The sequence below is a fragment of the Rhodnius prolixus genome, unplaced genomic scaffold (genome assembly GCF_049639745.1).
Source record: "Rhodnius prolixus isolate KJV_2025 unplaced genomic scaffold, Rpr scaffold_7, whole genome shotgun sequence".
NCBI lineage: Eukaryota > Metazoa > Arthropoda > Insecta > Hemiptera > Reduviidae > Rhodnius > Rhodnius prolixus.
The window spans coordinates 413684-441598 of NW_027411582.1; the positions used below are offsets into that span (position 1 = coordinate 413684).

Consider the following 27915-nt stretch of genomic DNA (forward strand, 5'->3'; position numbering starts at 1 on the left):
GTCGCGCACTCAGTGCCTCTGTCGGTCCGCCAAGAATCACGAGCGCCGTCTCTCTGTGCACTCTTTCACTTTGGATTCCTTCTAGACCATCATACATCTTGCTGCAGCCGGTCACCTGTTTGCTCAGTACACACGGTGAGTAAGTGCATCTATTAATATTTTACTCTATCAATATTTTAAGGCTGCCTCTGCGTTATCAACTAATTTCCGTTATTTCTTTCCTAGTTATTTGTTTCCAAAGACTAATTTTACATTAGAAGGATGTGAAAAAATAAGCAAACATCTCGACAAAGTTCTCATAATTACCATTAAATAAAATACAAGGCCTGACCGGAAATCCGAACCCAGTATCACAATACATCTTAACATTGTGGGTCTCAACTCTAACCGCTCGGCTACCGTGGCGCCTGTCTGTTATCGCAATTTAATGAAATCTTAATCTTAGACTTTGTAGTAAAATAATATGTGAATTTATTACTCGTATTGTATATGTTAGCTTGCTTCTATTACAAAATGGTAGCTATTGATGTTTTCTCACTTAAATGGGTGATGCTCTTAACTGAACAAAAACATTTTGTTCGTAAAAAAGGCCAGCATAGGGGTTAAAGACATCTAATAAATTTTAGAAAATATTAATTTAATGCTGCAAAATACTTAAATGATATCGATTGTTATAAAATTTCCTAGTTATTAATTTCTTATGCAGGAAACTTTGTTCAAAGCCGAAGATCAAATAATTAGAAAGCCTCAATAGGGTAAGAGATACTCATTTCAGATAAATGGAGAATGGAGGAGAAATTAGAACCCAATTTGAATGAAACATATAAACTTGTTCGAACGTTTCTAAATAGCTGAAATTACCATCTGAAGTGTGAATGAAATGTTGGGGTCTTGCAGATTTTGTGTACCTTTTTTCGTTTAGTCGACCCTTTTTCTTAAGGAGATTTTCAAATTGACTATTCTTCCCGGCATTAAATAAATAGCTGGTCATGGCATATCTAACATATATACTCTAAACAATAACCGGATTTATGTTTAATTTTGATCAAATAAAGTAGGAAGTAATTGGCATCTCTGGCAAGCTGTTCAATATTGTAAAGTATCATAAACATACCTTTACCACTCTCAAGAATTCAGTGAATCTACATTTTACTTGCATCACGATCCTACAAGACAGATTACTTAATAAGTGACAACACTAGGAAGATAAGAGGATCTGATTTTGGAATAAGATCGGCTGAGCAACATGCGAGAAGAAGAAGCTGGCTCTCAGCCGACTCATTTAGTGAGGGAGGGCAGTTAGCACTGCCAAACAGACCGGAACTAGCGCGGTCCCTGGCCGCATTACGTCACCGGTACTCTTCACGCTGCCAGTGCCACCCACATTACCTTGGTAACCGACCGCCCTCTGCTCATGATTATTACCGTGGCTGTTTGGGCCACGGCTACCGTTATAATGCATCCTTATTGTACGTAATATTTAGTTCAAAAGGGTCTAAAGTGAGGTTCTTTGGAACCTGCACAGCCGTAGCCCCCTTCTCAGTATTTTCTTCAAGCACAGGAGAGCTAAAAGATCTCCACGACGTGATAATAACACAGAAAGTCACAACATGTTTTGCAGTTTCCTGCTAAGATATGTTTTGGACTTAGTCTGCAAGAGGCCGTCAGTCTTCGCCGTCTATGTTTGCGTCAGAGTTATGTACTGAATTTGCTCGAGTCTAGGCACCCTTGATTCTAACATGTATCATACAATTTTGAAGTTTTAAATAATCAACAAAATGGCACTTTAGTGGGGGGAATCCCCCCCCCCCGCGTTCACAAAAGGGCTCTTTATCAATTTGCCCTCAAAAAAATTGATTCACAAAATGGTGGATAGTTTTGCAATGAGTATAGGTTTATGGATAATTGTTAGGCTGCTTTTGAGAAGATTTCAAACAATCATTAGATTCACTGAGTGAAGATTATTACCACTGAGAACCCGAACATAATTAGAAGTTATTTGAGCCTAATTATACTATTAGTTATGGGAAAAGTTTATTGACTTGAACCCAACAACTGTTTACTCTTTATTCACATTTTACAAGATCACCCACCATATTTGTTCTTAGCAGTTATTTGAGTAGAACAGGAAGGAAGAGTGGTGAGAGCGTTCTCACCGGAATTTGGTTGTTAGAATGAATAGTAAGTGTTAGAGGATGAGTTGATGATGTAGTGCGATGTTGCAGGACAGCGTGATGAGCAGGGGATGATGTGGTGTTCACTTGTGGTGGTGCTGCTTGTGGAGTTGGCCAGCTCGGTGCTCGGACACGGTGTGAAACAGTCCAATTCTACATCATCGTCCATACCAACCTCCCCTTTGGCGAACAGTACGAGGTCCCCAGCAGATAGCCAACCTAGTCAGGACATCACTGCTATCTTGCCCAGGCTGGTGCACCAGGACACCCTCTGCATTCCTCTATCATTTTTGCTAGAAGTCACCAATGAGGTTAGCACATCTCCACGTGTAGCGCAAGGTAACTACAATTTAGATGACAGATCTCTGTTAAAAATTCTTTGTAGACGCTCACTTTGAGCAAACTCTCAAAAGCTTTTTCTCTACCAAAAAGTCATGCATTCTGCTTTCACTGTAGAGTGGCAAATATGGCACACTTTTGAGTTAATAATTAATATTAAGGAAGTCGTGCATTGGGCTGCGAGACCCAGTAAGTATTTTAAGGCCAACCGATTTATAGGTAATTAAGGGCAATATTGGTAAAAAATCGTTCTAGTTTGGAAAATGAAACAAGAATAGAAATTATCTGTGACTTTTTATTCAGTGCGCTTATTACACAGCGTTTTAGTTAATTTCTGCTGCGGCGTGAGGGTAGCAGCAAGTTAGATTGCAGTTTCCCAATCTGCAGCACAATGTTGGTGCTCAATAAGACTTTAGCATTGTGGAGGGGAAATGGGCGAGAGTAGCGCCCAAGTGTAGCAAGATTCTAGGAGCGGGTGTTTTGGGAGACGTGTAGAATATAGATAGCAACAACGCCACAATGGAGCCTTCCAATAACGGTGCCTCCTTCACATATTTGAGTAGATTCCTAGTCCTGTTAGCTAGATTACGAAACTAGGACCAGTTTGATCTGGAGTTTAGTTTAGTTTTACAGTTGTTTAGTTAATTGGCCAGATGTCCGGGATCTACCAAATCTGTCTTTCCGTATTTACGCATTAGGCTGAACAAATTTAGGCCAATCTGGCATCAAATAATATTTTTTTTAAAAAAATTAATTTGTTTTCAATTTGGTTGTTTCATAAAGCTCTTTTTTCTAAATCATCATCTCACAAACGTAATCAACTTTTTTCAGTTATCTATGAGTAGATAACTGTTTATAAACTTCTCAATCAGTATTACTCGTACTTTCCTCTAGTTTGGAGCAATGAGCTATAACCTGAACTATCTGAGCTATAACCTGAACTATCTGAGCTATAACCTGAACTATCTGAGCTATAACCTGAACTATCACAGACTGCTCTCAACTTACTTCCTCTTATTACAGCCCTTGAGGTTACATCTTACTTTAAACGTTAAAAAATATTACCTAATTTCTAAAATTTCACATTTCATCGAAATGGCACTTCAAAATACCGTGTAAATAATTTTTCAAACAAGTTTTTCGCACTCTGTGTGTAGTTTTTATTCAAAGTTTGGAAATCAATTGAAGGCATTTTCAATACCTTCTGAGAAAAGTGGAAAATCTGTTAAAATCAAAGGTGCTTTGATTATATTATTAGAATTTGGAATAGAATTGGAGAGCCTTTGCACATTCCCTTGAAACTCTAGCCTCCTCTCTTTCGTGGGCCAGGATTCTGCCTAGTAGACGTTTTTACAACGTGATCTTCTCTAAGAGATCGTTGAGAGAGCAGAGAGACCGTTCCACTAATTCATGACACAGTCTGAAAAGGAGCTTAAAAGTTAATGCACCCTGTGCTGTAAAAAAAAGAGCTTATTGTGATGATTGTTTTCATTTTTAAGAAAAAAACACAACCCTACCAAGAACTCGAGATAACGGTCAGGGTAGAAGCAGCTGTTGTCACACTAAGATGGCTTTTCAACAGAAAATCATTAAAAGCATTGAGAAGTTGGAATTTTTCTGAAAAGCCGTTCATTTAAATTTTAGAAAAACATGAAGTTAGAATTGAATCTAATCGGCAGAAATTACTCTTAGTTGCTTACTTTGCAAGCATGTTTATTGTCGGGCTTATCAATCACAATAAGCTCTGCTTGGTACTTTCTTAAACATTTCTTTAAGTTTCAAGTATATTTATTCAGAAATTAGATATAATTTAATTATATCATTGAAATGATAAGAGCGGGAAAACTCGCAACTTGGAGCGTGTAAACAGAGCGATATCCTTACTGTTGGAAAGAAATGGTTTGTGCGTTGGCTTGGCAAGCGATTGTATTTTAGTGAATTAGAAAGTGGCCGCTCCCTGGTGGCCGGCGGTTAAAATAAACGGAAATGCTACTTTCTGTCGAGTAGTTTTTGAATTTGGTAAACAGAAACTTATTGTATGGTTCTCTCTTACAGATGTAATATTAACGAGAGAGGTGAGAGAGAGTTCTCTGCTGATGACTTTAAAACTTGTAACAAGGATCACGGAAGTAGTCATAGATATGCTTTATTGTTTACGGAAATCGCTAAATTGTGATTCTGTTACAAGTATACATTAAGTAAATAAGCAAAGAAAAAATAATAAATTAGAGAGCGCATCGTTACACGTAAAAAGCAAATTTTTGCTGAGTTCTACTTAAATGAAAGAAAGTAACAAGTTGTGCTTAAATTGAACACTTAATTTATAGAAGTGGAACATGAGTGAATTAGTCTGCAGGAGAGAGGAGCTCTCGGAGCGGCGAGCGGTAAACTGGTGACGTCGATCTAAGCGATATTTCACTTGGACTCTCTTACATTCGGCTGCAAATACCTGCAGATAGCTGGCCTAGCTGGGTGAAAGTACTTCTGCGTCCCACCGAAATCTACCGCCATTCCCATTTCTAGTCCATTCTAAATATTTGTTTATACTTAATTTAGAGCACCGGATGTATTATCATTTCACTGATAACAAATGTGATAGTTATAGCTAGCTATTATAGTGATAGCTTCACAAGTTTCTCTAATTGTTCGTATTTGAGAATCCTAAACATTATTTTGGCCAAATTGGAACTTCACTAAACTCTAGCTTCTTAAGGAAGAACTGTTGTGCTAGAGCGAGGGCCAGCGCACCACTACTCATTCTGTTTCCTCATTACAGATTTTTAAGAATAAATGCACAACTCGTTCATTGCCTTTTATGGACTTGCACCATAGATTGTTTCTGGCAACATATTTACAAACTAATTTAGGCCACACGATCTCTTAAAACTAAAAAATAACATTAATACTCGACTGTTATTAATAATTACTTTGAATTCCACGGGAGCTAATCGAACGACTCCAAGGCTGAAAATATTTGGTAATACTGAAAATACGGCTCTGATTTAAAGTAAACCTTGGTAAGCTTGACGAACCAAGCTGTTGAAATTCTAATCAATTAAGAGTCGTAACTTCTCAGACAGCCAATTTGCACCACTATCACGTTAATGGAGTTAAAGCAAGACGGTGTGACACTAAGTATATTTTAAAAAGTTTTTGTTTCCCTTAAGGGTGGGCCAATAGATGGCTGAGCTGTTTACTGCGGCATGGCACACAATTTCGCAGTAGTGAACCAACTAAGTTAAATGTCAATGATTGGTAGCTCTGGTGGGAGAAAACCTTAGGCTGAAGCTTTAGTACTAACCATTAACCTCTTTACTAACTTACCAATCCAAAAAGGACGGCTATTGAAACGATAGTTGGCCTCTTGAAAATCACTGCAGAATCAAGATAAGAGTAAATATATATAAAGCATACAACTTTTGCCAGAAGAAAGTATGAACTACATTCCGACTCTGTGAAGGCGTGGTTGAGAGTTCGTTTATAGGAGAAGAAAATCGCCCAGGAGTCCTATTCCAGATTGCCAAGTCTAATTAAAGACACGGGACTGAAAGAGCTGCTCCAGAGGGTGCCAGATCATATCTTATGGCTTACATCACGAATCCAATCAATCTTAAATTAGCTCCAATTTGTAGATTAAAAAATTATATTTAGAATGCATTCAACAATTGTTTTAATGTTTATAGAAGAATAATGTTACAAAATCAAAATTCACAAATAACGCACATAGAGTCTACATTACAATTACATGTTATAGTATATTATTAGAAAAATTTATTTTATTTTATTTTTTGTATACTTTCGGGAATTGAAGTGCTTTACACTTTCGGGAGCGCTACCGGTTGGAACCGTAAAGTATACTTAATGGAGAGCTTATCGTTGTGGAGATTTCCAGAATAATATTCTTTAAATAAATTGAATCTGGTGCTTTCCACAAGTGGAAACACAATGTGTTCGTCCAGTGGACTCCCAATATTTGAGTTCTCTCGTGACTTCCTCGGAAGAGAACTCAGCATCCCTGCAACGCAAATAAATTCATGGAAACATGTTTCAAACAAATTCAGTGACCGTCTTTTGCAATCCCTAAAATAGTGCCTTTTAATCTTTGGATTTGGTAGGCGTGGAAGGGGCAACTATAGCGGTATTCGAGAAATAGCCGCAAAATCAAAGTGAAGACGCACTTCCGACTGAAAGTTACATTGAGGCTTTCTGAGTTTCAACCTTTGATTTGGTTTACTTGATGACCGACATTTTGTTACTGATGAAAGTGGGGGCTATTAGACACAAGTAAAAGTAGACCTCTTAAAACATTTTTTTTTTAAAAAATGCGTTCATCTTTGAATGCTCAATTATTTCGACCCATTTACATTAAGAGTCGTTCTTCCACCGCTATTTTTCACTTTCCCACTTACCCTTAGCGCCATTACATGTGAATCCTGATTAAACAGCTCGCAGCCAATCATGTTTAGATTCTAGGAGAATATCTTCTACAAAAAATAGCGACTGTTGATACTATTTATTCTAGATATGTGCTGAACTACAGCAGTGCGGTGACTTTTTTAACTTTGGGTAACACTGTTGAAGGTTATCATTGATATTGATACCACATTGATTAATGGCATCGATTGTGCCAGTGATTGTGTAACACAGATTTCGTATTCCCTCTGAAATCCCATTCCAATTTATCGCACCATCCAAACATCTACAAGTTCCCTGACGTCTTATTCATTTCCAAAATACCGTTTCACTGTGTGTAGAACATTTCTGGAAGCTAATTTCTAGTGAAATTTCTCAGTTTGCATAAAATTTGTTAATTAGAAACTTGGGAATCGCAGCAAATTATTACTAATGAATTAATTTCTGAGATAGAGAAGCGGTGACGAGTTTAATTTTTTTTTTTTTTACAAACGTTTCGGAAAATTGTACTATTTAACATTTTTAAATAATTTTTGTTATTTATTAGTTATTAATATTATTATTTTATTTTAATTGTCTTCTTCAGGTTGTGTTCAAAGGAATTAATACAAATATAATGAACCTATTTAAATTATCAATGTATAATTAAACAAGTAATATGTACATACATTCGGCTTTTTTCGTTCGTTTAAACCATTGTGTAATATGTAAATTCCCGAGTTGGAAAATGAGATTATAATTGGGTTGTGGAGGAAAGGGATTGGCTGAGCGATAAGTGCTGGATACCCTCGCGGAGATCTTAGAATTACTGCAGGGCATGAATATGGTAGGCGATGAGAGAACAACAGCATGCTGAAAAGCGCTCCGCTAATGACTTCAAACGGAAGCGCTTCAAATTGACAGTGGGTTCTGAAGAAGTTGCGACGTTTCGCTAACGTTTTGAAGTGAAGTGGGTATCTAATATTGAATTAATTTTGTAAGGTCACTGAAGTTTCTTTAACATTTCGTAAACACGAAGAAAGAAGGAGTGTTATCCCAGATTTTTTTGGCTTTGCCTAGACATTGTATTTTCCAGGAATTGGGACGCTTTGACAAATTAGGAGATACACTCAATAACATTTAAAATGGTTTTCGACGTTCCAGGTAAGAGTATAGAAGCATAATTTCTAAAAAGACAAAATAATTAATGAATAAATTATTTGAAATTTGATGTATGAAGGTCCGGATTTAGGAGAAAAGAGGCACTAGGCTATTCCACTTAGGATGCCCTTTCAACTCCCATTTTTAAGTTTGTAAATTACACGAGAGATAATAAAATACATCACTACTGTGATATACGATATCAATATGTTAAATGAAACATGTTGTTATTGGTACTGTTTTTAGAATAGTGGAATTTTAATTTTGCTAACAATTTGAATATAGGCCCCTCTTGATCTTGAGGCCCTAGGCTGAAGCCTGGTTAGCCTATAGGTAAATCCGGCTCTGTGTATGATGAAGAAGAGGGAAAGATGGTCTGAGTTCAGAAATTATTCGATTAGATTGGATCATAAGGATTTATGAAGGTAAAGAAACATTTTTTGTGAAGCGATGGCACTTGATTAGGTAATTCACATTTCTGAACTGAGTCTGATGGCTAAGAGCTGAGGAGGACCAGGCAACCTCTTCATCACCACATCTCGACCTTTGGCGAGGATCTCTACAGCATATCGTTCCAATCGGGTATTTATATTAGTGGAGAAGGTACGAACAAATTTTTAAGTCAAGATATTCTGGTGGTTTTGAACAGACTTCATAGGATTCTGTTTGCTACAATCTACAGGCGGGGCGCCTCACTCATATCCATGAACTTACCTTACCGCCTAAACTGGAAGTTGAAAGGAGAGAATGAGTTCAAATCAATTGTTTTTTGCAGGAAGACTGGGCTTTGGGAAGAATTCTTTCCTCACCGGTTTTGGTTTGGGATTCCTGGCCTTCGGACTAAAGAAACTCTTACTGCCTGTTTTCATTGGAGCGCAGATTGTCAAGTCAGTTCTAGTGGCGCTGTTTTTGCCTACCATTTTGAGTCACATCGGCAAGCTTGTAGGCAAAGGATTGACCAATGTGGCCACGCAGTCCGGATCCTCAGGAGCGCACGATCAGGTGGGTACTTAAGGACATAATTGTGCAGCTCTAACTAATTAATGTACTACTTCTGTGAGGATCTGAAATCTTTAACGAACGGGGACTATCCGTATTTAACTGATTATGTAATGAATGTGGAAAAGTAATTTGTCGTCATGATAAGCAAATATTAATATAAGAATCTCTTAGTCATTGAGGCCACCATTCTGATTGGATTTATGTTGAAGTAACTAGACGCTTGTTAGGCAACAAGTAAATTTATTGCATTTTGCGATTGTAAACAACACTTGCAGATGCTACTGTGCATACTTTGTTTGGTCAAGACTCACTAAATTTAACAAATTGAAGTATTTTTCTCAATTGATATTGTTTTTGGCTGATACGACCATGTTATTGAGTAAAAAGAGTATCAGGTCGCTAAAGGCTAGTCATATCTTAATTTCCAAGCCATAATTCAAATTATTGCATTATACATTTTATCCTGTGAAACTTGGCTTCTTAGTGACGCCTTAAAATCCGCTATGAGCGTCGTGTCCCCAGGTCCGAGTTGAGCTGATCAGGTATAAGTAAAATATAACTTGGTAATCAGATTGATATCAGAAAAATGAGTTCATATCGCAAAGAATTACTTGCCGCCCTCGTATTAAGGGCCGCCAGGAAGAAAGCTGGGGAAAAGGTTATCTATGCGAAGGTGGCCATTACATTATTTCACTCTACCATGATCCGATTCCCTGTGATTTCAACCCGTCATGTTCAATATGCACTAATTAATCTGATCTATTTAGGTGACTGAGTTCGAGTTTAAGGACCCTGTTAGCGGAGCTGCCGCCGGTTATGATGCAGAAGCGTCCGCATCAGACACCATGGGCAACTGGATAATACCACAGGCTCAAAGCAACGCACACGCCACTCTGGCTGCACTGAATCCAGGCAGAACACCAGCATATCAAATAGGAGTGCTGCCTGCTTCTGCCCAATCCAGTAAAACTGCCCAAAGTATTTCAGAAAGGTAAGAGAATATGTCACAGATAATAATTAGTGGCATACTGCCACAGATGGTTTCTGACAATCCTGTAGGTCTGCTGATTTCCAGATCTGTTCTGTGGAGGTTTGTGCGGATGTTTGTATTGTCCACCTTAACAAACGCAGAAGAAACCGAAAAGAGCAGATAGTCGAAATTGAAATAACACTTGAAAGCTATGAGAGAGCACCAAAATAAGGTGTTGGCCAAAATCGGTGGACCAAAAGAAACACTCATCTGACTAGATTTCTCATAACCAAGATTTTTCTTAAAACAACTCTTCAAGATTTTCTTCAAACGTAGGCACTAATTAAATACAAGAAGATCTAGAACTTTTCTCCAGGAGAATTCGATTGTGAAGAGAAGAGAGGTTATGCTTCGTTGTGGAGTCATTTCTGTGTATTCTCCAGTCTTGGCAATTATATAATTTCATACAAAAAAAAAAAATCACATTTCAATTTGGAAAAATCAAAAATTGAAGTAATTCAGTGAGATGGAACTCTTGACTCTCGCTTTTAAGGGACCTCGGTGGGTGGGTTGACAATCCTGTTCCGAACCACATTCACTGAAAGAGAGGATGCTGCACTAGGAGCTGCTGGCCCACAACCAGACTGGCCTGCTAGAAAGCGTAACACTTAATTCATGTAAACAACAACACGCGCTGCATCTACATACGCGCACATATAAAGAGTGGGGAGCCTGCCCGACCAGTCATTCACCTGTTTCCCAGTTGGCCACCTGACCCATACACAAACTTTAACATACATTACTCATATTTACTGGTAAAAGTGAAATCATTCCTTCCTTGAGACAATGTCAACTTTCCCATTACTGCAATTCCGACCAGTGCATTGTGTTTCCAAATCACCAAATGTAATTATTCCCCTTGTTTCGACTCACCAAGGTACTGAGGTATACGGTATATGACTCTTCTGGTTTGGCTCACTGAAGGATCTGATCTCTTCCCTAGCAAGCAGACAGTACCAGTCTCTAAATTCTACTATTTAGAGCAGCATTTCCAATTATAACGATCCAATAGACCAAAATAAAAAGGAGAATGATCTGTTGTCTTTCGCACGAAAGGATTTAAGCCCCTTGAAAGAAAACTTGGCGCCTTGCCAGGCCGTCGGTCTATTTCTTGACATGGCCCGAGAGGAAATCAGGAAGGTCCACTTATTGTGGAAACCGGGCCAGGTCAGAGTGAGATGGAGGAGATTCCAAAACCTAAAGATTAGTGAAATGCCGAGTGAAGCGGTAACCCTTGGCTGGAGATGTAAAAATCACTTTTTGGTCTTTGGATCCTCGCCAATAATCAATACGTTGTTATTTGAAGTTCAGATCATAAAAATTGATTTTATTATTTTTAAAATGAGTGTTTATTTCTGACACTTCATGCTTTACTCAAAAGAGCTTTTATTACGATAAACATAACCTTTTGTCAAATTAAACTTGAAGAATTTGTTTTGTTATGATTTAAAGCGTTTCAACATCTGAGGTTATTGGCGCCGTGAGCTTTAGTCCACTGCCGGCCTCCGGATGTTAGACAACACTGTCCATCACCGGACAGTGAGCTGTACGAAGCTCCTAGGAAGAGAAAATCTAAGGGGTCAGCAGCTGGATTCGAACCCGGGATCTCCGCGTGGGAATGCAATACGCTAACCGCATAGCTAATCCCTTCCCTGAAGAAAATAATTATTTATATGTATATAAATACATATTATATACTATAACATATTTTTATGTATATAACTATATACATTACAATTATATACATACACATATTATGTACAAAATAGGCTATAGTTTGGGCAAACTGATGACGGTAGCGGTAATTTAATTTAAACCAGCCGTTCATAATAGATCTTCAGTCAATTTGTCCTAAATGCGACCGAATCCGCATTTGATAGAAAATAGAGAGGCAAAAGTAAGCTGTCACATTCTAAATTCTTTTTGTCATGAATTGGACAAATGCCTTTCAACCTTTTAGTCAATTTTAGCTTCAGGTTGCAACGATTCGTGCACACCTAGAAGAAATTATATCGCTGAAGATGATGAGTGGTTCAGAATAATTTGAGCAATCAGCGAGTGACTGAAGCGTGAAATTGGTAAGTAGGCTACTCCCACTCTTAGCCTACTTCCGGCGTTTCCATCGCAATACTCCACTGCCTCTTCTGAACATTTTCCCTCTGATTGGCAAAGAGGCACCTCAGGAAAATCTTCAACGAACACCTTAAATGAATGGAATGGAAGTTAACTTCCAATCCAAATCTAATTCTGTTAAATCTTCGCCATCTAACTACTCGTAGAGCGTTTTAAAATTTCTACTCTGAAATATCTATTTTTTCGTAGAAAGGAAATGCTTAATTAAACCAATTAGCCTTCAATGTGAGACTTTGGTTACTTTGGTTATGGCGCAACATCGCCAGGATGATTTGTTTTTGGAAAAAGACAATTGATTAAGAGTTCCTTGATTGGACTAGATTTGTAGCAACTGTGCTAAAATCTCAAAGTTGATTTGATAAAATGCCTCTTTTTTGTTTTTAATATTTTTTTAATTTTCGGTATTTCTTCTTTAGAAACAATAATAATCAATTTTTCAGCATTGCTTCAGCACAGAAATAGTTCCGGTCTTGCGCTATAAAATTGAACTACGAACTCGGCCGGATATTCTTGTTTTTTCATTTTGCCGCTATTGTACTCAGAACGTTTAGGAATTATGCTACTGTTGTATTGTACTCAAGCCGTTTAGGTGACCATCCACTAAAACATCACCCGCGGACACTCTTAGACATTCTATTCATGAATATTTTTTATAAAATTCCGTTAGAAACTTAATCAGTTTTACTTTCAGACATACTCGTTTTCTAACAGAAATTACTACTAATTAGATGAGAAACTAGAATAGTTATGAATTTCAAAATATACATCTAATACTTATTATGGAAATTTAGCAATAACCTCCTGGGAAAAAGCAACAAAACTTATAACTTGGAATAGAGAAAGAGAGCCGCTGAGTGATTGAGTATTCGTCAATCAACTGTAAAATACAATCGCAACTTAATTTTCATTGTTTCATCAATCTTTTACTTTCATTCTGAGCGCTTTTTCATTTCCCTCATATTAATATGTTTGTTTTCAGGTACACAGGGAGATTACCGCCGATTAAACACTATGGAAGTCTCTACTCCAAAGATCCACAATCTGATTTTAAGGTAGGTGCAGATCCAGTATAAGTTTTGGTAGTTTAACCGTTAACTATTTTACAAAGTATTAGTTTTACCGAAAGAGGAAGTATTGAAATTGAGCCGTTTGGCTCTTTGGAGTTTGGAGCTTTCACAGACAACACTCAGTTTGAGCACTCTGAATTCAAATAATGGATTTACAAATAGCTAAGTATGAAACCAGCTGTCTGTCAATGTTCAGCTTTACTCAATATCACAATTAGATTGTTCAAATCAGAAATTTAGTTACAACACAATTTTTGTTTAAATCGAGCAAGTAAAAGTGCCGCTTTAGTGAAAAGATTTTTCATTTTTGAAAGTTTGCCGAAAACGGCTTCAAAAGATTAAACCATCAGTAGCAGAATCTGTAGTTCTTTAAGCTATAATCCACTTTTGCAAACGGGTGGTTGATCAGCAGTGAATACAATATCCGTTGCTGCATTCTCGATCAAATGTGACGCATAGCAATCCAACTCGGCTAATTGGAATTTTATTCCGAAGCATCAAAGAAATTATACAAAACACGTCATTATTGGTGGACCGCAAATGATTTGACTCTTCCTACATGCACCTTGCGGCCACTCCCCGTCACAATTCGTCCACTGTCTGCATCTCTACCCTGGTATTCTCATCTTACAACGTTATTACCTAGTGGTGCACAGTTTAATTAGGTCTTACTTATCACTTATTCAGTCTCAGGACGGTTACAACCAAGGTAAAGATAAATTTTTAATCTTGCTATTTACATGGCTGGAAATTATTTCAGTATAGTCAAGTGAGTTTGATTCAAATTACAAATCATGAGCAAAGGCTAATTTATTAATTGGTCGTATTTTTTAGTCGCTTAGTCATGACTAGTTTTGATCATAGATTTTATAACAAATGCTGTGCGTTTCACTTTTGTTGCTGGTATAATTCATGTACATATATCTGCTCACGTATGTATAAATTTATTAGTGATCACTCACCTGCACCTGCACATGAGGTAATATGCAGAGACAATTGCAAATCACTAAATACGTGATTATTTTAAAAAGGAAAAGGCAGAACAATTCTTAATGTCTGCATAATGTTCAAAGGACTTAAGAAAGATATACCATTGTAGTAACCTGCATCTACCAGTTACGCATCAAACAGATGCTATGTTTATGGGACATTTGCACATATGAAATTCGACCGAATGAATCTCGTGATCAAGTTCCAAGGCCTTGCAGAACAATTTTAGAAATTGTCTGGAAAATATAAGGAATTGCCAGAATTAGGATGTTAATCAAGCTTTCTTATTCTGATGTAGATTGCATTACTGCAATATTCTTCTTTACCAAATTTATAGCCTTTACATTAAGTTTAAATTTTATATGCATAAAATATCGGTTGTTGCTGCCCAGGTTCGATTGTCAACCTGAAATATACAAGTGATACCCACTCAAAATATTGTAACGTTTGTCAATTCGAAGTTGATAATTTGGTTTAACTGGTAGCTAGTGTTGAATCCTTTACATTTTTAGTTTTCACCTGAAATGCATGTTTTGATGTTACCAGAGAAAGAAAATTGCTTTCTACAAACAGGTAGGTTTAATGAGAATGAGAATAGTCTGTAACCAGATGCCTATTTGCCAGCTCATTGAACGTTCACGTATTTCTCAAGAGATAGCGCATGCCTAGAACCTATATCTGACTTTCTTCCAAGCTCTTAGTTAAGGAGCAGACTATTAAATCAGAACTAGTTCTCGGCTGGGCTTTCACTATTTGGTGTCGCGCCCAACAATTAGTAATTATCTTTACCGACTATCGTGTCAATCCCTTTCTTTTATCCCTAATTATCTCTCATTAATATGAGAGGGGTTAATACCCCTTCTGTCTCAGAGGAAATGTCCTCGGTCACAACGTAGATGGATCATTCTGTAAGAACTCATTTATATCCTGAGGACGAAGAGTAGCAGCATGGCCTTTTAATTATAATCGGCGTGTTCACTCTGGGCGTGCGCAATATCTTCTCTTGGAATCTTTAATGCTTCAATTCCGACCGGCGTATTGCTAAACGTATACGAAAATTTCAATAACAGAACAAATTTATTTACTAATCATCGAATGAATGACAAAACATAAATAATTTAATTTAAATAAATAATGAGGACAGTGCAGTCTTTAGGAGGCGCTGTTGAGCGGGGTTCAGCATTAGGAGCTGTTGAGCAGGGTTCAGCACTTGGAGGTGCTCTCCAGGTATTCGATCATCTTCTGTGAGACAAATTTCTTGAACTTGTTTATGTTGTCCTGCATCTGTCGGCTGGCGGAGCCGCTATCCACGGCCAGTCTGGTCGCCTTCAGTTCGTTCTGCAACACACACACGCACACGATCACTACACTCCACCTAGTCCACATTATTCATCAAGTTCTCTTTGACAGAAAAAAATTAATTGGAAAGCTCTTGTACTAAGCAAATAGCCTTGTTTTAGGCACTACTAAAAAAAAAGGTTTTTGGAAAGCCCTCAATCTACTAAAATTCCATTAAGTCCAATTTACCAAATAACCGACTACTCTACCGCCTTTTCAGTGTTTATGCATGCCTTCATCTGCATCAGGAGAATTAAGTTCTCGAAACATTCCGCGATTAGGAGGAAAGATGTTAATGAAGTAAAAAGCATTTTGTTAATTTAATGGTGATGAGTAAAGAATCTACGATAAAACTACTCAATCCCCTCATCTCAAAAATCGATTTACTCCAGAGAAATTTAGGCATTTAATTACTTGGAAGTTTTGGAATCAGTAAAAATCTCAGGCATCCTTTCTGTATTCCAAACTCTTTAACCTGGAATCCGGGCTAGCTTCGGTCTTGGGCACAGGTTATCTAGATCTATTTATAAATTTCGAGATTGGACGATTGGATTGGTTGCCTACCCCACAATAGTTTGTCGAACTTTATAGTTAGTTCTCCGTCCGGTGAAGGACTGTACTGTTTATAGAAAAAGAACACTTTTCGGCAGCCTGCAGTACATTGAAGAAGGCCAATGACCTAAGATGCCGACATGCCTGTAAGTTTATTGTAAAAGAAGAACAGTCACAATCATAAAGGACAACCAATTTAAATAAATAATAGTAATAGCCCATACATAAAGCACAAAGAATTAAATTAAAATTCCAAGAATAACATAACCGGGAGGGAAAATTGCCTGGATTCCAGTTAATCACGTTTTCTTGCCAGCGGCTTTCCCGATATTCTTTAAACTTGATATTTCAAGGGCGTCCATTTAAACCTAGAACGTTATGTGAGACATATTTCAAGCGAAATGCATTCTCTGCCAGTTCTAGGGAGAGACTGTTTAGCATTCCCTCTAACAGGCCGCTGCCCCGTCTGTGACTCTCTTAAACTTTCTTCAGAGCCAGTTTGCTGAGGGAGCGACAAAATGTGTTACTGACGAATTACTAATTAGAATTGTATAAACAATTCGCGTGGGATTCGTTGGACTCCAAGGTTACGAAGAATAGCCTGAGAGGTGTGAACACACCCTGCCTGGCCCCCCCACTCTCTTCTTCCATCTCCTTGCTTAATTAGGCTACTCTGGAATCCCATTAATTCTATGAAATTCCCATTTTTAGGCTCATCTAAACAAAGATTTGCTGTGCACTATCATGGCAGATGAAAAGTGTTAGAATTGAGCAACCTTCGGTGGCGTTAAACTAGTCTTATTAAGGGTTAATCTTGTACTTAGCTCGCACATTGGAGGTGGTACGCTTATTGAAATTAACTGGGTTAAGAAAATGCATTTTTTGACTGATGCGCATCGATAAATTCAACTTTCTTTGTGTCTTTCTTAGTCTAGTGGATGAGCTAAAAATAGTCATTAATATTTTTGTACTGGTCCTCAAAAATTTTTTGAATTTCACAGATTGGGACCTCACGGAAGACATAAGATTGAGGGGCCCCCTTTGGATCAGAGTTTAACTTGAACCCAACTGGCCTTACTGCGCATACAATGAATGGTGGTTTGAGATGAACTTGTGAGGTAGTACCTGGGTGGTAGACGGTGACACGACCATCTGTCTGCAGGTCTTGAAATATCCTGCCAGCGCCACCAGATCGGTACGGCCTCGTAACTGTACGTCCGCGGCCAGACTGCGCCCTAGCTGCTCGGCACACATAGCCTTCCGATAGTCCTCGCGACCCTTGTACTGTATCACGCGTCCCTCCACTGTGTTCTTCACCTCAGACACTGTCTGTTGAAATAGGTTATTCAATTCATTCTCCATTGTTGCGAATTTGGACTGAATGTCTATCTTCTCTTCGGATGTTATTTCGCCCTAAAAAAAAGTATATATATAAAATAATAATAATCTGAAATAGATAATGAAAAATAGAAATTAGTTCAGGGATTTCTAATCGAGTTCAACAGATTGTATAATGATAAATTATCATGACGTAAGAGCCTGACTAGAACTGATTGTCGGTTTCTTGATGTTTGGAAACTACTCTGCCAAACATCACTCTACTTTTCCTTACCGTAATTATCGTAGTTCTTTAAAAATCCGAATTCTTCCAAAATTTAAAATTTAAATTTTTTTTTAGCCGCTTCTTTAATATCCTCGACAGTGGAAAGGAGAGGTTAAATTTTGAGGCGTATTTCCTTGGATATTTGTATTACTCTCAGTCTGGTATTTTAGTCGATGTTCGTGCCAAAAGAATCTAAAAGAAAAGATTATACTTTTTTCCCTGCCATCAAGAATGCATTTTATTCGATAAAGCACAACTTGCTAATGGAAAGTCCATTCAGATTACTAGATAGTAGGAAATGTATATTTTACAATATCTGTATAGTCAGACTCACTTGCAGAGTTCGATGTTTCTACATTTTTTTTGAAAGATTTGTCTCCTTTGAATTTAAAACTCTTTCTTCCAGTAAAAACCAAAATTAAAAACTGCACCATGGAAATACTTCTGTTCACGAAGGGCAGGAAAAGTGAAAAAATCTTGCTCGAACCTAATATGACTTTTTCTCATCTCAAATTACTCAATTACATTTTCTGTGAACTTAATGGGAAAAAGCAAAATAATGGCCGAAATAATATCAGGCAAAGCTTATTTCAATCTAACAATTTAGATTTCGTGGAAGGAGATTGGAACATTATTTCTGTCTAATATTTCCATAAATTACCAAATAAAATGCGCGTTTCTATTTTAAAGTTCTCATTTACATATGATATTATAATTTATTATTTTATAAACATTAAAACGAAAATTTCTACAGCTTCCTAATAGAGGAAGTCTAGGGCAACTGAGTAGCATTGACCTTCAGCCGGGAGAAGACTAAGTCGGTTGTCATGGCAATCAATCTGCTGACTGCTCGGAAGTATCCTCACACATTTAGTGTATAAAACTGAATTTACCTTCAGAATAGCCGGTTTTCAATGACGGCAGTAAAGCTGGAATGTACTCGCTATCTAACATTGACACCGTTCGATTTCTACGAGTAGAATCTAGTTTTCGAGAGGGCGCAAGCGCAATTCTTCTTGAGCTTGTTTAAGCCCAGGAGTGGAAACTGTGGAATGCTTAACTGAACGCTAACCCAGAGCCTAATTTTTCATAAATCTGGTTTAGCTACCTCACACTACTTTTTCTTGCTGTAATTCACTCCATCAACTATTTTTGAAACTTATTATTAAAAGAGTATAGTCAATATTGTAAACATTCCTTAATAAAAGGAACTGTTCAAGGAAGCACGACGACAGAGCTCTCCCAACATTCCATAAAATCATTATTCTCTGGGAAAAAGTTTTTCACTAATGACCGGTCTATTTTAGGTAATGCTTGAATCACGAATGTAAACCTAACTGGGTTGGGAAAATTGTAGCAAACTCGAAAAACGCGTTTTTGAAGGTTACTTCCGGGGACTGATATTCTCCAACTCGAATTTCGGATAGAAAATTCCACTCGTAAATATGTTTGAGCCATACAACATACTGAAGCAGTACTTTAGAGGAGGAGAGCCTCCCTAAAAACCCCTTAATTAGATTTCTGGAAAATTAGTTCTCAAGTCAAAGAGAGAAGGAGAGGAAGTTGTAGCGATTACTGCATTTAAAGGAAATTCTCACCGTATTCATAAAAATGCTAAAAACTCGTAAAACAACTTCTAAATAATGAGGACAGCCCAATTTTCTTCAAATTTCCAAGTTTATTCTGATAGTGAATTTTCCAAATATTGGGACCGTACAATGTACTGGAATAGCAATTATTGATCCCTACCAGCCGAAACTGCTTTAGAATGGATTTTACTAAAGTCTGGACTGTCCAAAAAGAAATAACAAACATGTTTTCCTAAAAGAGTGACCCATTTTCACTACAGGATTATTATTAGATGGCAGCACCTAGTCAAAAAATCAAATTTAGACTTTCCACATTTTTTTCTTTTTCTTTTTCAAGCCGGGGACCTTAAAAGTTTTAGAGAAATCTCAAAATCGATCGCATTACTTCCACTATATATGATGAGGGAAAGTGATAATTAAATATTATGTGGAAAAGTGTGGATGTTGTCAAAAGTGTAGACTAAAATCGAGGTACTTCCTCAAGAGTATTGTAAATATATATAAAAGGAGTTCAAAGAAAAAGTGATAACGATGACAGGGAGCTTTCAGTGTGGACAAGATGTGGGTTTTGTTGTATGGTGTTCACTAAAGAGACAGGGTTTTGCAGCACAAGGATGATGGCTGTCACATGTTGCACTCTAATATAAGAGAAGTTACTCACCAAAGAGCTGTGAGAAATGAGGAGAGCCAGCAGGACCAGGCAGTTGAGCATGTTGAGTTGTGTGTAACACTGTAACACCTCTCCACAGATCAGGTTATAACAGAGAGCAGCCTGACCAGCTACTTATACCACCGCCCCACCTCTCCATCAGTTCCTCTTCCTTCAACTGCCAGCGTGTCGCGTGTCGCGTCTGCCCACAGTCATACTCTGGTCGCTCTAACGCAGGGGTTGGCAAACTATGCTCAGGTTATGGACGCTCTGGAATCGGTCATTCCAGTCGGTTGCTGAGGTTTGTAACTATTTAGTTACTCAAGTTATTAGTTGATGAAACAATTAGTAAAGTAATACCTATTTTTTCAGGCGGGCTTTATGTCCAACTATCAATTAGATGTCGGGGATGGAGACGATTAGCAAACATACTATACTACAAAGTTTTCATAATAAACATTAAATAAAATCCAAGGCCTAGACCGGGAATCGAACCCAGTATCACTATACATATTAGCTTTGCAGGTCTTGCCTCTAACCGCTCGGCTACTGAGGCCTAATGAAACAATTAGAAAAGCAGTTAATTCTAATTGTACTAAAATATATTACCTAAAAAGCCAGGCGCCACGGTAGCCGAGCGGTTGGAGGCGGATAATATGAATTGTGGTACTGGGTTCGATTCTCGGTCTAGGACTCGGATTTTATGATTAATTTGAGAACTTTGTAGTAAAGTAAGTTTGCTAATGCCTCCGTCCACGACACCTAATTGGTAATTGGACTTGAAACCCTTCTGAAAAAAATGGGCATTGCTTTACTTATTACCTAAACAGCCATTTTCATTTCTTAGTAAGTCTGCTTGGCGGCATACCTAAATTGTCATTACTAAAAAAACGACCAATTAGTATAAAAACCATTAAGAACCAACTAGTGAGAACTATGGGGCTAAACTAAGTCTCCCAACCTTCAATGAATCTGATTCCTGGTGCCCAAAATCAATATCCTGCCATTATTGTTGACGTTCTTTCTGCCTCTCAAACTCACGATTCATATTAAACTTCGTATCCCAATCACGAGGAGAATACTTCATGTAAAACCATCCTAAAACCCCGCTGTCACCCCAAGCTGGCCTCCTTTCAGCAATTGACCATAGGCGGATAACTCAGAACAGCTCTTTCAGGTTTTCTTTCTTTCTTCCGTGGTTTTAACTTCTTTAGCTTTTTTAAAGTTACTATTATCTTTTTGTCTAATAAAAATCAAACAGTAAACAGTAATAGAAAGAAATTAAATAAAGACTTAAGAATTAAATTGATTAAATTATTCTTTATACAATTAAGAAATCCCTGAGAAAACTAAATTGAACTTTGCAATTAGCAAAAAAAAAGTATACAAAAATAGAAATGAGGGAGTGATAAGAGTAGAAACACACTGATGTAACGGTGAAATTCCATTTAAAAATTGTAAAGAAAAGGAGAGCAATAAGCGAATAAAAATCTACCGTTCAGGGAACTTGGATGATTCAATTCCCAGTATTAACAAAATTAAAGCATCAATCAATATATTTGATCACCAAATGACAAACCAATTCGCAAAGAAAAGCAGCTGATATCAAAGTAATGACAAAATATTAATTAATTCAACTTGAATAATTAAAATCATATTTTAAAAATGATTAAACTGTTTATTGAAGTCTTTAAATAAAGTAATTAATTAATAACAAAAATGAGGCCTCTCATTGAAGTTCATTTTATTCAGTTTTGTGGAGTAATATTCTGTTTTCTCATTTATCGAGGCAAATGTTCTTATTTTAAAGACTCCACTCACAAGGCACAAACTGACTTTTCAGAGCGCAGTACTATTGTCGCTGCGATCAGCGATATTTTAAAGGCTCCACTCACAAGGCACGAACTGACGTGGCGTTTTCAGAGTGCAGTACTATTGTCGCGGCGATCAGCGATATTTTTATGAGCCATCCACGGTGCCACGGTGCAGTTTCCATTGAGCTTGTACTCGGTGATGAATCGATTCAAGAGCCCATTTCGTATTTCGCTTTCTATGCGCATGTGGCCAGCGACGAATATTAGAACCATTGTATCAGATCGCCTAAGTTATGACTGGGTGTGCAAGATAGCATAAACCAACTACAGGTTCATTCTGGCCCAGATCGCTCCCTCTAACCTCCTACTATGTAACAAAGCATTTAGGCTGTTAGCTATAAAATAAAACAGGTGCTTTATTTTGCAAACATTGCTCAATGAACCAGTATTAGCTGTTTATCTGAATTATTGAGCTGACATGATGCTGACCTTGAGGATTGTAAATTGGACACTTGACCCAAACTTCTAAAGCGATAGTGTTACATACGCGGAATGCTTGATGAAGATTAAGCAAATGGAAAGAACTTTTCCATGTACTTTTGTATATATCTGAAGGTATGTGTAGTCTGCTGCAGCCTACTAATGGTAACTGCGCGATCGCTGAAAACAAGGAAGAATAATGCGCATGATGTACGAATATAAGAAGCCAATGTCCGCTGTTACCTTGATGTGACCACCCCCTCCTGTCAATACTGTACGCTGTAAATTCTGAAGCTTTAAATGAATTCTAAGTTGGAGGGGGGATATTTTTTGAAATTTGTAACGGAAGAATGACAGGTGAAGTGACAGACCTTCAATTTGTCTAGGTCTTTTCAAATATATTCGACCTTAAATTTATAGCCTCACTTCCGCTTATATTAACCAACTTTTGTCCCTAAACCTATTCGCCAATTCTCCTGTTCACAGGTGTTCAACAAAATACCAAATTCTTCGCAACTGCTGGCCCACTACGACCCTTTCTACTCGCCCCTGCTCTCCAGACTGGACTCGGTGTTCAAGCAACTGGGCACTACCTCGGAAGGCTGTCGAGAGCGGCTCGTCTGCGACATGTACAGGAACCCAGCTAAATTCGCTCCTTTCAGCAACCTCGTTTCAGCGCAACTCTCCAGGTAAGTCAGATCCACGTCATGTCTCAGTCACGACGTCTTCCACAGACCGGCTTCTCACAAAGTGCTCTGGCACACACTAGACTTACATTTATCTTTTTAATGATATAAAGTAATACACGCAATCATACCAGTTATTAAATGGGCACTTCAGAGGAGCTGGCGGATTTCTTTATAAATAAATATTCTCACTTAAATGTTTTAAAGAGAAATGATGAAGGCCAGTTGGTACATTTTCATTTCATCTTTAAAAACAAAAATTGAGGCGAAAATTTGCTTTTACTGGCTGTCAATATTTAAAAAAAAATACAATGGACTCTCGCACAAACCAACTAATAATAAGTTAATTAACTTTAGACCGTCTGGTTTTATCCGACCTTGCGGACCTTTCTGCACTTTAGTATTCCTGTTCAGGGCGCCACTTTTGCGGGATGTATTCTTTCAGGTGATAAAAATAGTTTAAGATTCCAAATTTATAACAGTTCTCCTGAAGGCACTATATGCCACGGGGCCGAATCTCCTTTGGAATTTTATTATAAATTCGAGCTGAAACTATTCGGGTAGTACGAGTTCATTCTCATCCAGCAATCAAATGTATTTTTTTCCCTTATGCTGCAAGAATGTCTCCTTTGATTCCTTATTTGTCAATTTTTCTGTTTTCTATCCACTTTGAATGTATACAGGGATTGCAGTGCCATAATATTTATTTGTTGAACTAGAGGTCTGCCACTTCTCCGCAGTATTATTTTCATTGTTTTATTTTGCAATGTGAAGCATCTGATGAGGCTCCTCACAGCTCATTTTGAATGCAGAATAGACTTTCCTCTTAGTTATTTCCTCTTCCTCTACTGCAACAAGGAGGAAATCTATTAGCAGTCAAAAGGAAGTTCGATTTAGAGTTTTCTCTGTGAGGTCGTCTGAATCCCAAAAAGTTTCAATGAAAGTTCTTATTTGTTTGATTTTCTATGGATTTCTTTTTCTGTGTGTGTAGTAACTATGGTAACTATACACACCGAAAGTCAAAAACAAGAATTGCAGAAAGCAGAAATTTGAAATTTCATTGAGGTACTACTCAGGGCTGCCACCATAACGTCTCGGTCAAAATCACAAAAATGGAAGTATCCTTTGCTGAATAGATACTTCATTTTTTAGAATTTGTACAAAAAATAAACAAATAAGAACGATTTTCTTTAAATTTGTTGCATATGTTTAGATCTTTAACTTTCATTTAAAACATCTTTCTAGAAAGATTTGATTAATTTGATCTAAACTGCCATCACTGTTTACTGTATTGGGACTGGATCTTTAAATTTTAAGAAAAATTACCGTTAGAGAGCGCATTTACCGAATAGATGTTTAGAGATTCAATCGCAAACGGCTTCTGTGATATATTTAAATTAATTATAATGACTGCAGCAAACAGGGCTTTCCCACATCAGTATCCTCAGATTTTCCAATTTCCTTTTAAAAGTTTTTGGGCCCAACTATTCTCCACTCTTCATCTTTGGTTTTTTCTTCATTCTCTGCTCTTCTTTTAACTCCTTCGCAGTTTTATTCCAAATTTCTCTGCCACATCCGGCTTGTTTAAAACTTGATCTTGGACTTCCCATCACTTTTCTGAGTAAGTGCTGAAATCTTTGTTTTTTAAATTTGAATCAGATTTTGAATATGACCCATTTTCATTGATTCTGTTAATCAATTCCTGGATTTACTGGATGTTGTACTCGTCTTCTAAACTTTTTTTTTATACTTTACAATTTTATCAAATTCCATTTTCACCTTATTCTTTAAATAGTAAACATTAAGTTTTGAAACAGTCACAATTCTAAATCTCCATTCAGCAACAGATCACCCTTTTCACCCACCAAATTGGACACTGTTCAGCAAATATTTCTATTTTGTTGAAACTGTTTGATGCTATGGATTGTGAGACGTCACTTTCCTTTAGTTCAGAGGTTACAATCAGGCAACGTTTAGTAAAAGTTCCAAGTTGGAGTAGCACTTGCTCAAGTAGCACCCCGAAGAATTGCTACTTGAGCAAGTGGGGCAGAATCCACTCATGTATCTTTCTCTAGCACCCCGAAGAATTGCTACTTGAGCAAGTGGCGCAGAATCCACTCTCATGTATCTTTCTCCGCTAAAAACTTGATGTAACTAAATTTTTTTTTTTTTTTTTTTGGCAGGGAACTGAACGAGTTGAGGAAACCTTCTTCAGATAATCCGGAAATATTGCGCTTCTTTAGGTACATGAAGGCGGCCAAGGACGGCCAGGACGGCATCTCGTGCGAGACGGTGCATACTTCATGCATCGCGCCTACTAAGCTCAGCGACCAGGCTTCGCCCATGCTTACTACCTTCAATGACATCAACAAGTTGGTGCATGCCAGACGGTCCTTCACTGACTGAACTGCTCTCCGCATGAAATTTCTCCAAGAGGAACTTTGCTAAAGAAAATTTGTAGTCTTTGTAAACAAATTATTTGTAAAACTAAATCCTTTGTTGCAATGGATTTAGAATTATGGTGGTTGGATTCTTTGTTAACAAAATATGGTAGCGCATAGTTACTAATGCGGGCAGGACCAATTTGAAATTCTAATTAATCGAAAAGTCTGCGCCACAGTGAATGCTATTGTGTACTGAAGGGTTGCAAACTTTCAACTGAAATTTCTAGAAGATTTGAGAGTTATCCCTGGACATTGTATAAAAGCAGATGACCTATGCGAGCTACCTTGACTTTGTAGATTTTAATGATAGGCTGAATTTCTGTCTGAGAGGAATATCTGGAACTGGTAGAAACTTGTAATTTATTACCAGCCAGAAACTTGTTGTAAATCTGAGGTCCAGTGCGTCCATATTCCAAAGTTAATAAAATTGGTGTCGGCGGGGTTCTGTACAATGTTATCATGGGCAAACAGAAGCCTAATATTCTGTGCCCAAAGTCTGTTTGAAAAAGCGTGCCTTATAGACATTGTGGTAGTTGTTGCCAAAATTTTTCTTCTTTTCTCTAGCTTTATGAATTTATGAATATGTGTGTGTATTGAATCGAAATTTTGTATTTATTTATTTATTTATTTGTGAAATAAATTATAAAATATTTATTTTATTTTGCCACAAACCTTGGTTTGATGTTCCTCTAGTTTGGCAAGCTCAAGGCTGTGGATTGGCAAGTTTGGTTTACAACTAGTCACGATCATACTCCGTATTTCAAAAATATCAGAGACCAAAAAACCATTTGAGTCATCAACCGGTTCCAGTCATCCAATTTCAACTCGTCAGGATGAAGTGCATAGTAAGGGAGCCCATTGTCAGAACATATTCTTTGATGCGCAAAACTTAACTGTTGATGCGCAAGAACTACCAAATCCCTGTGCCCTTAACCGGTCGGTAAGAATTTCTCGCTCAGATAAGAACATGTCCGATTCTGTAATTAATCAAAGAATAACAAACGAGGAGTCACTACGCTTAGTCTACCAAATAAAGTATCCACACAACAAAACTTATTCTAGGTAAACAAGTGCTAGTAGTAACTTCATCAAGATGTTTTATGTACCTCTGCAACTCCACAAAACATCCATCTAATAACGAACTCTCAATTGCAGCAGTTTAATAAAATACTATATATTTCGTTGATGCTTGCAAGATCTAAGAACTCGCTGTTGAATCTAATTTTTAATGATGTTTCTTCTTGAGTTCATTCAACTGATTATTATACCATTGGAAAGAGTATTAAAAGGAGCAGTTTTTGTGAAATTTGACCGCCTCTAAGACCAATTTTGTCGAGGAGGCTAATTTTTGAAAATTCATGAAAATTCTAAATTCCTAAAAAAGTTAACGTTCTTATTGTAATAAATGAATCTGATTAAAGTTAAATTACTACGAAATTGATCTATTATTATAGGAAATTTAATGCTGAATCCGAAAAAGAGGTGGAAAATGTAAATAAGTGAGGCACAAGTTGAGAAATAGTGTTTTTATGACGTAAGGTTTGGTTTAGTTGAAAAAAACCTGAAAAAATCATAACTCTCTAATAGATAGAGATAGGACACTCGTTCAGGCGGCGTTGTACTACATTTTGAATGTAGTTTAACGGAAAAAATTTTTCGTCACTTATCCGGTTCCACCCTGTATAATATACATTTACAACTAGGTATGGCCACTTTAACTCCCATATTTTAAAATATTTTTTTTTGATCTCCAATGTGAAAAAATTTATGTCCATGTAGTGCCTTTTACCCTTAAGTAGTGAAGTATCATAGCGCTTTTTAAAAATACATAAATCGCTTAATAGTAAACATAGGACATAGTGCTTTACACCTGTAGAAAGAGGAACAAAAAATTTGTAAAATGATGCCAAAATCTGAAAATCGAAAAAATGGACATGGTGCCTTTTCCCTATGGGGGAAAAATTGGTAAAAAAAATCTAAATTGTATTTTTCCCAGAAATAATAAGCAAAAACGATTAGCTAATCTCATTGGCGAACGGGATGTCTGAAGTAGGCGGGCTGTAGCTGATGACGTAGTGACACCGTAAGCCACTCCCTCACCAATAAAAGCACAGTTATCCAGTACATAAAATGGTGCTTTTTCACTTTCATTCAAAGATCTAGATTTTACTTTCTTTTACTTCAGGAAAATATTTCGTTAACTTTGTTGATTCGGCATTACATTAGAAGTATGAAACCGGAAATATAATGTTCAAAACATGTTAATTTTGGATAGTTTTACGATATCAATTTTTATTGCATTATTCGATAATTTATCAAATACCTATGGGGGAAAAATTGGTAAAAAAAATCTAAATTGTATTTTTCCCAGAAATAATAAGCAAAAACGATTAGCTAATCTCATTGGCGAACGGGATGTCTGAAGTAGGCGGGCTGTAGCTGATGACGTAGTGACACCGTAAGCCACTCCCT

General features: G+C 37.3%; 2 protein-coding genes across 2 annotated transcripts; one reads left to right on the top strand and one right to left on the bottom strand.

The window, feature by feature from the left end:
- On the top strand, window positions 1-26102 carry Osi24 (Protein). The gene is made up of 7 exons (XM_074113188.1): window positions 1-135; window positions 2226-2513; window positions 8842-9068; window positions 9836-10059; window positions 13211-13283; window positions 22800-23002; window positions 25183-26102. Exons 2-7 carry the CDS (start codon window positions 2246-2248, stop codon window positions 25403-25405), a joined length of 1218 nt encoding a protein of 405 aa, XP_073969289.1. The 5' UTR covers window positions 1-135; window positions 2226-2245; the 3' UTR covers window positions 25406-26102.
- On the bottom strand, window positions 15347-20189 carry LOC141446619 (uncharacterized). The gene is made up of 3 exons (XM_074113189.1): window positions 20032-20189; window positions 17304-17591; window positions 15347-15626 (listed from the first exon to the last, which is right to left on the bottom strand). Exons 1-3 carry the CDS (start codon window positions 20080-20082, stop codon window positions 15492-15494), a joined length of 474 nt encoding a protein of 157 aa, XP_073969290.1. The 5' UTR covers window positions 20083-20189; the 3' UTR covers window positions 15347-15491.
- Window positions 26103-27915: the final 1813 nt, after the last annotated feature.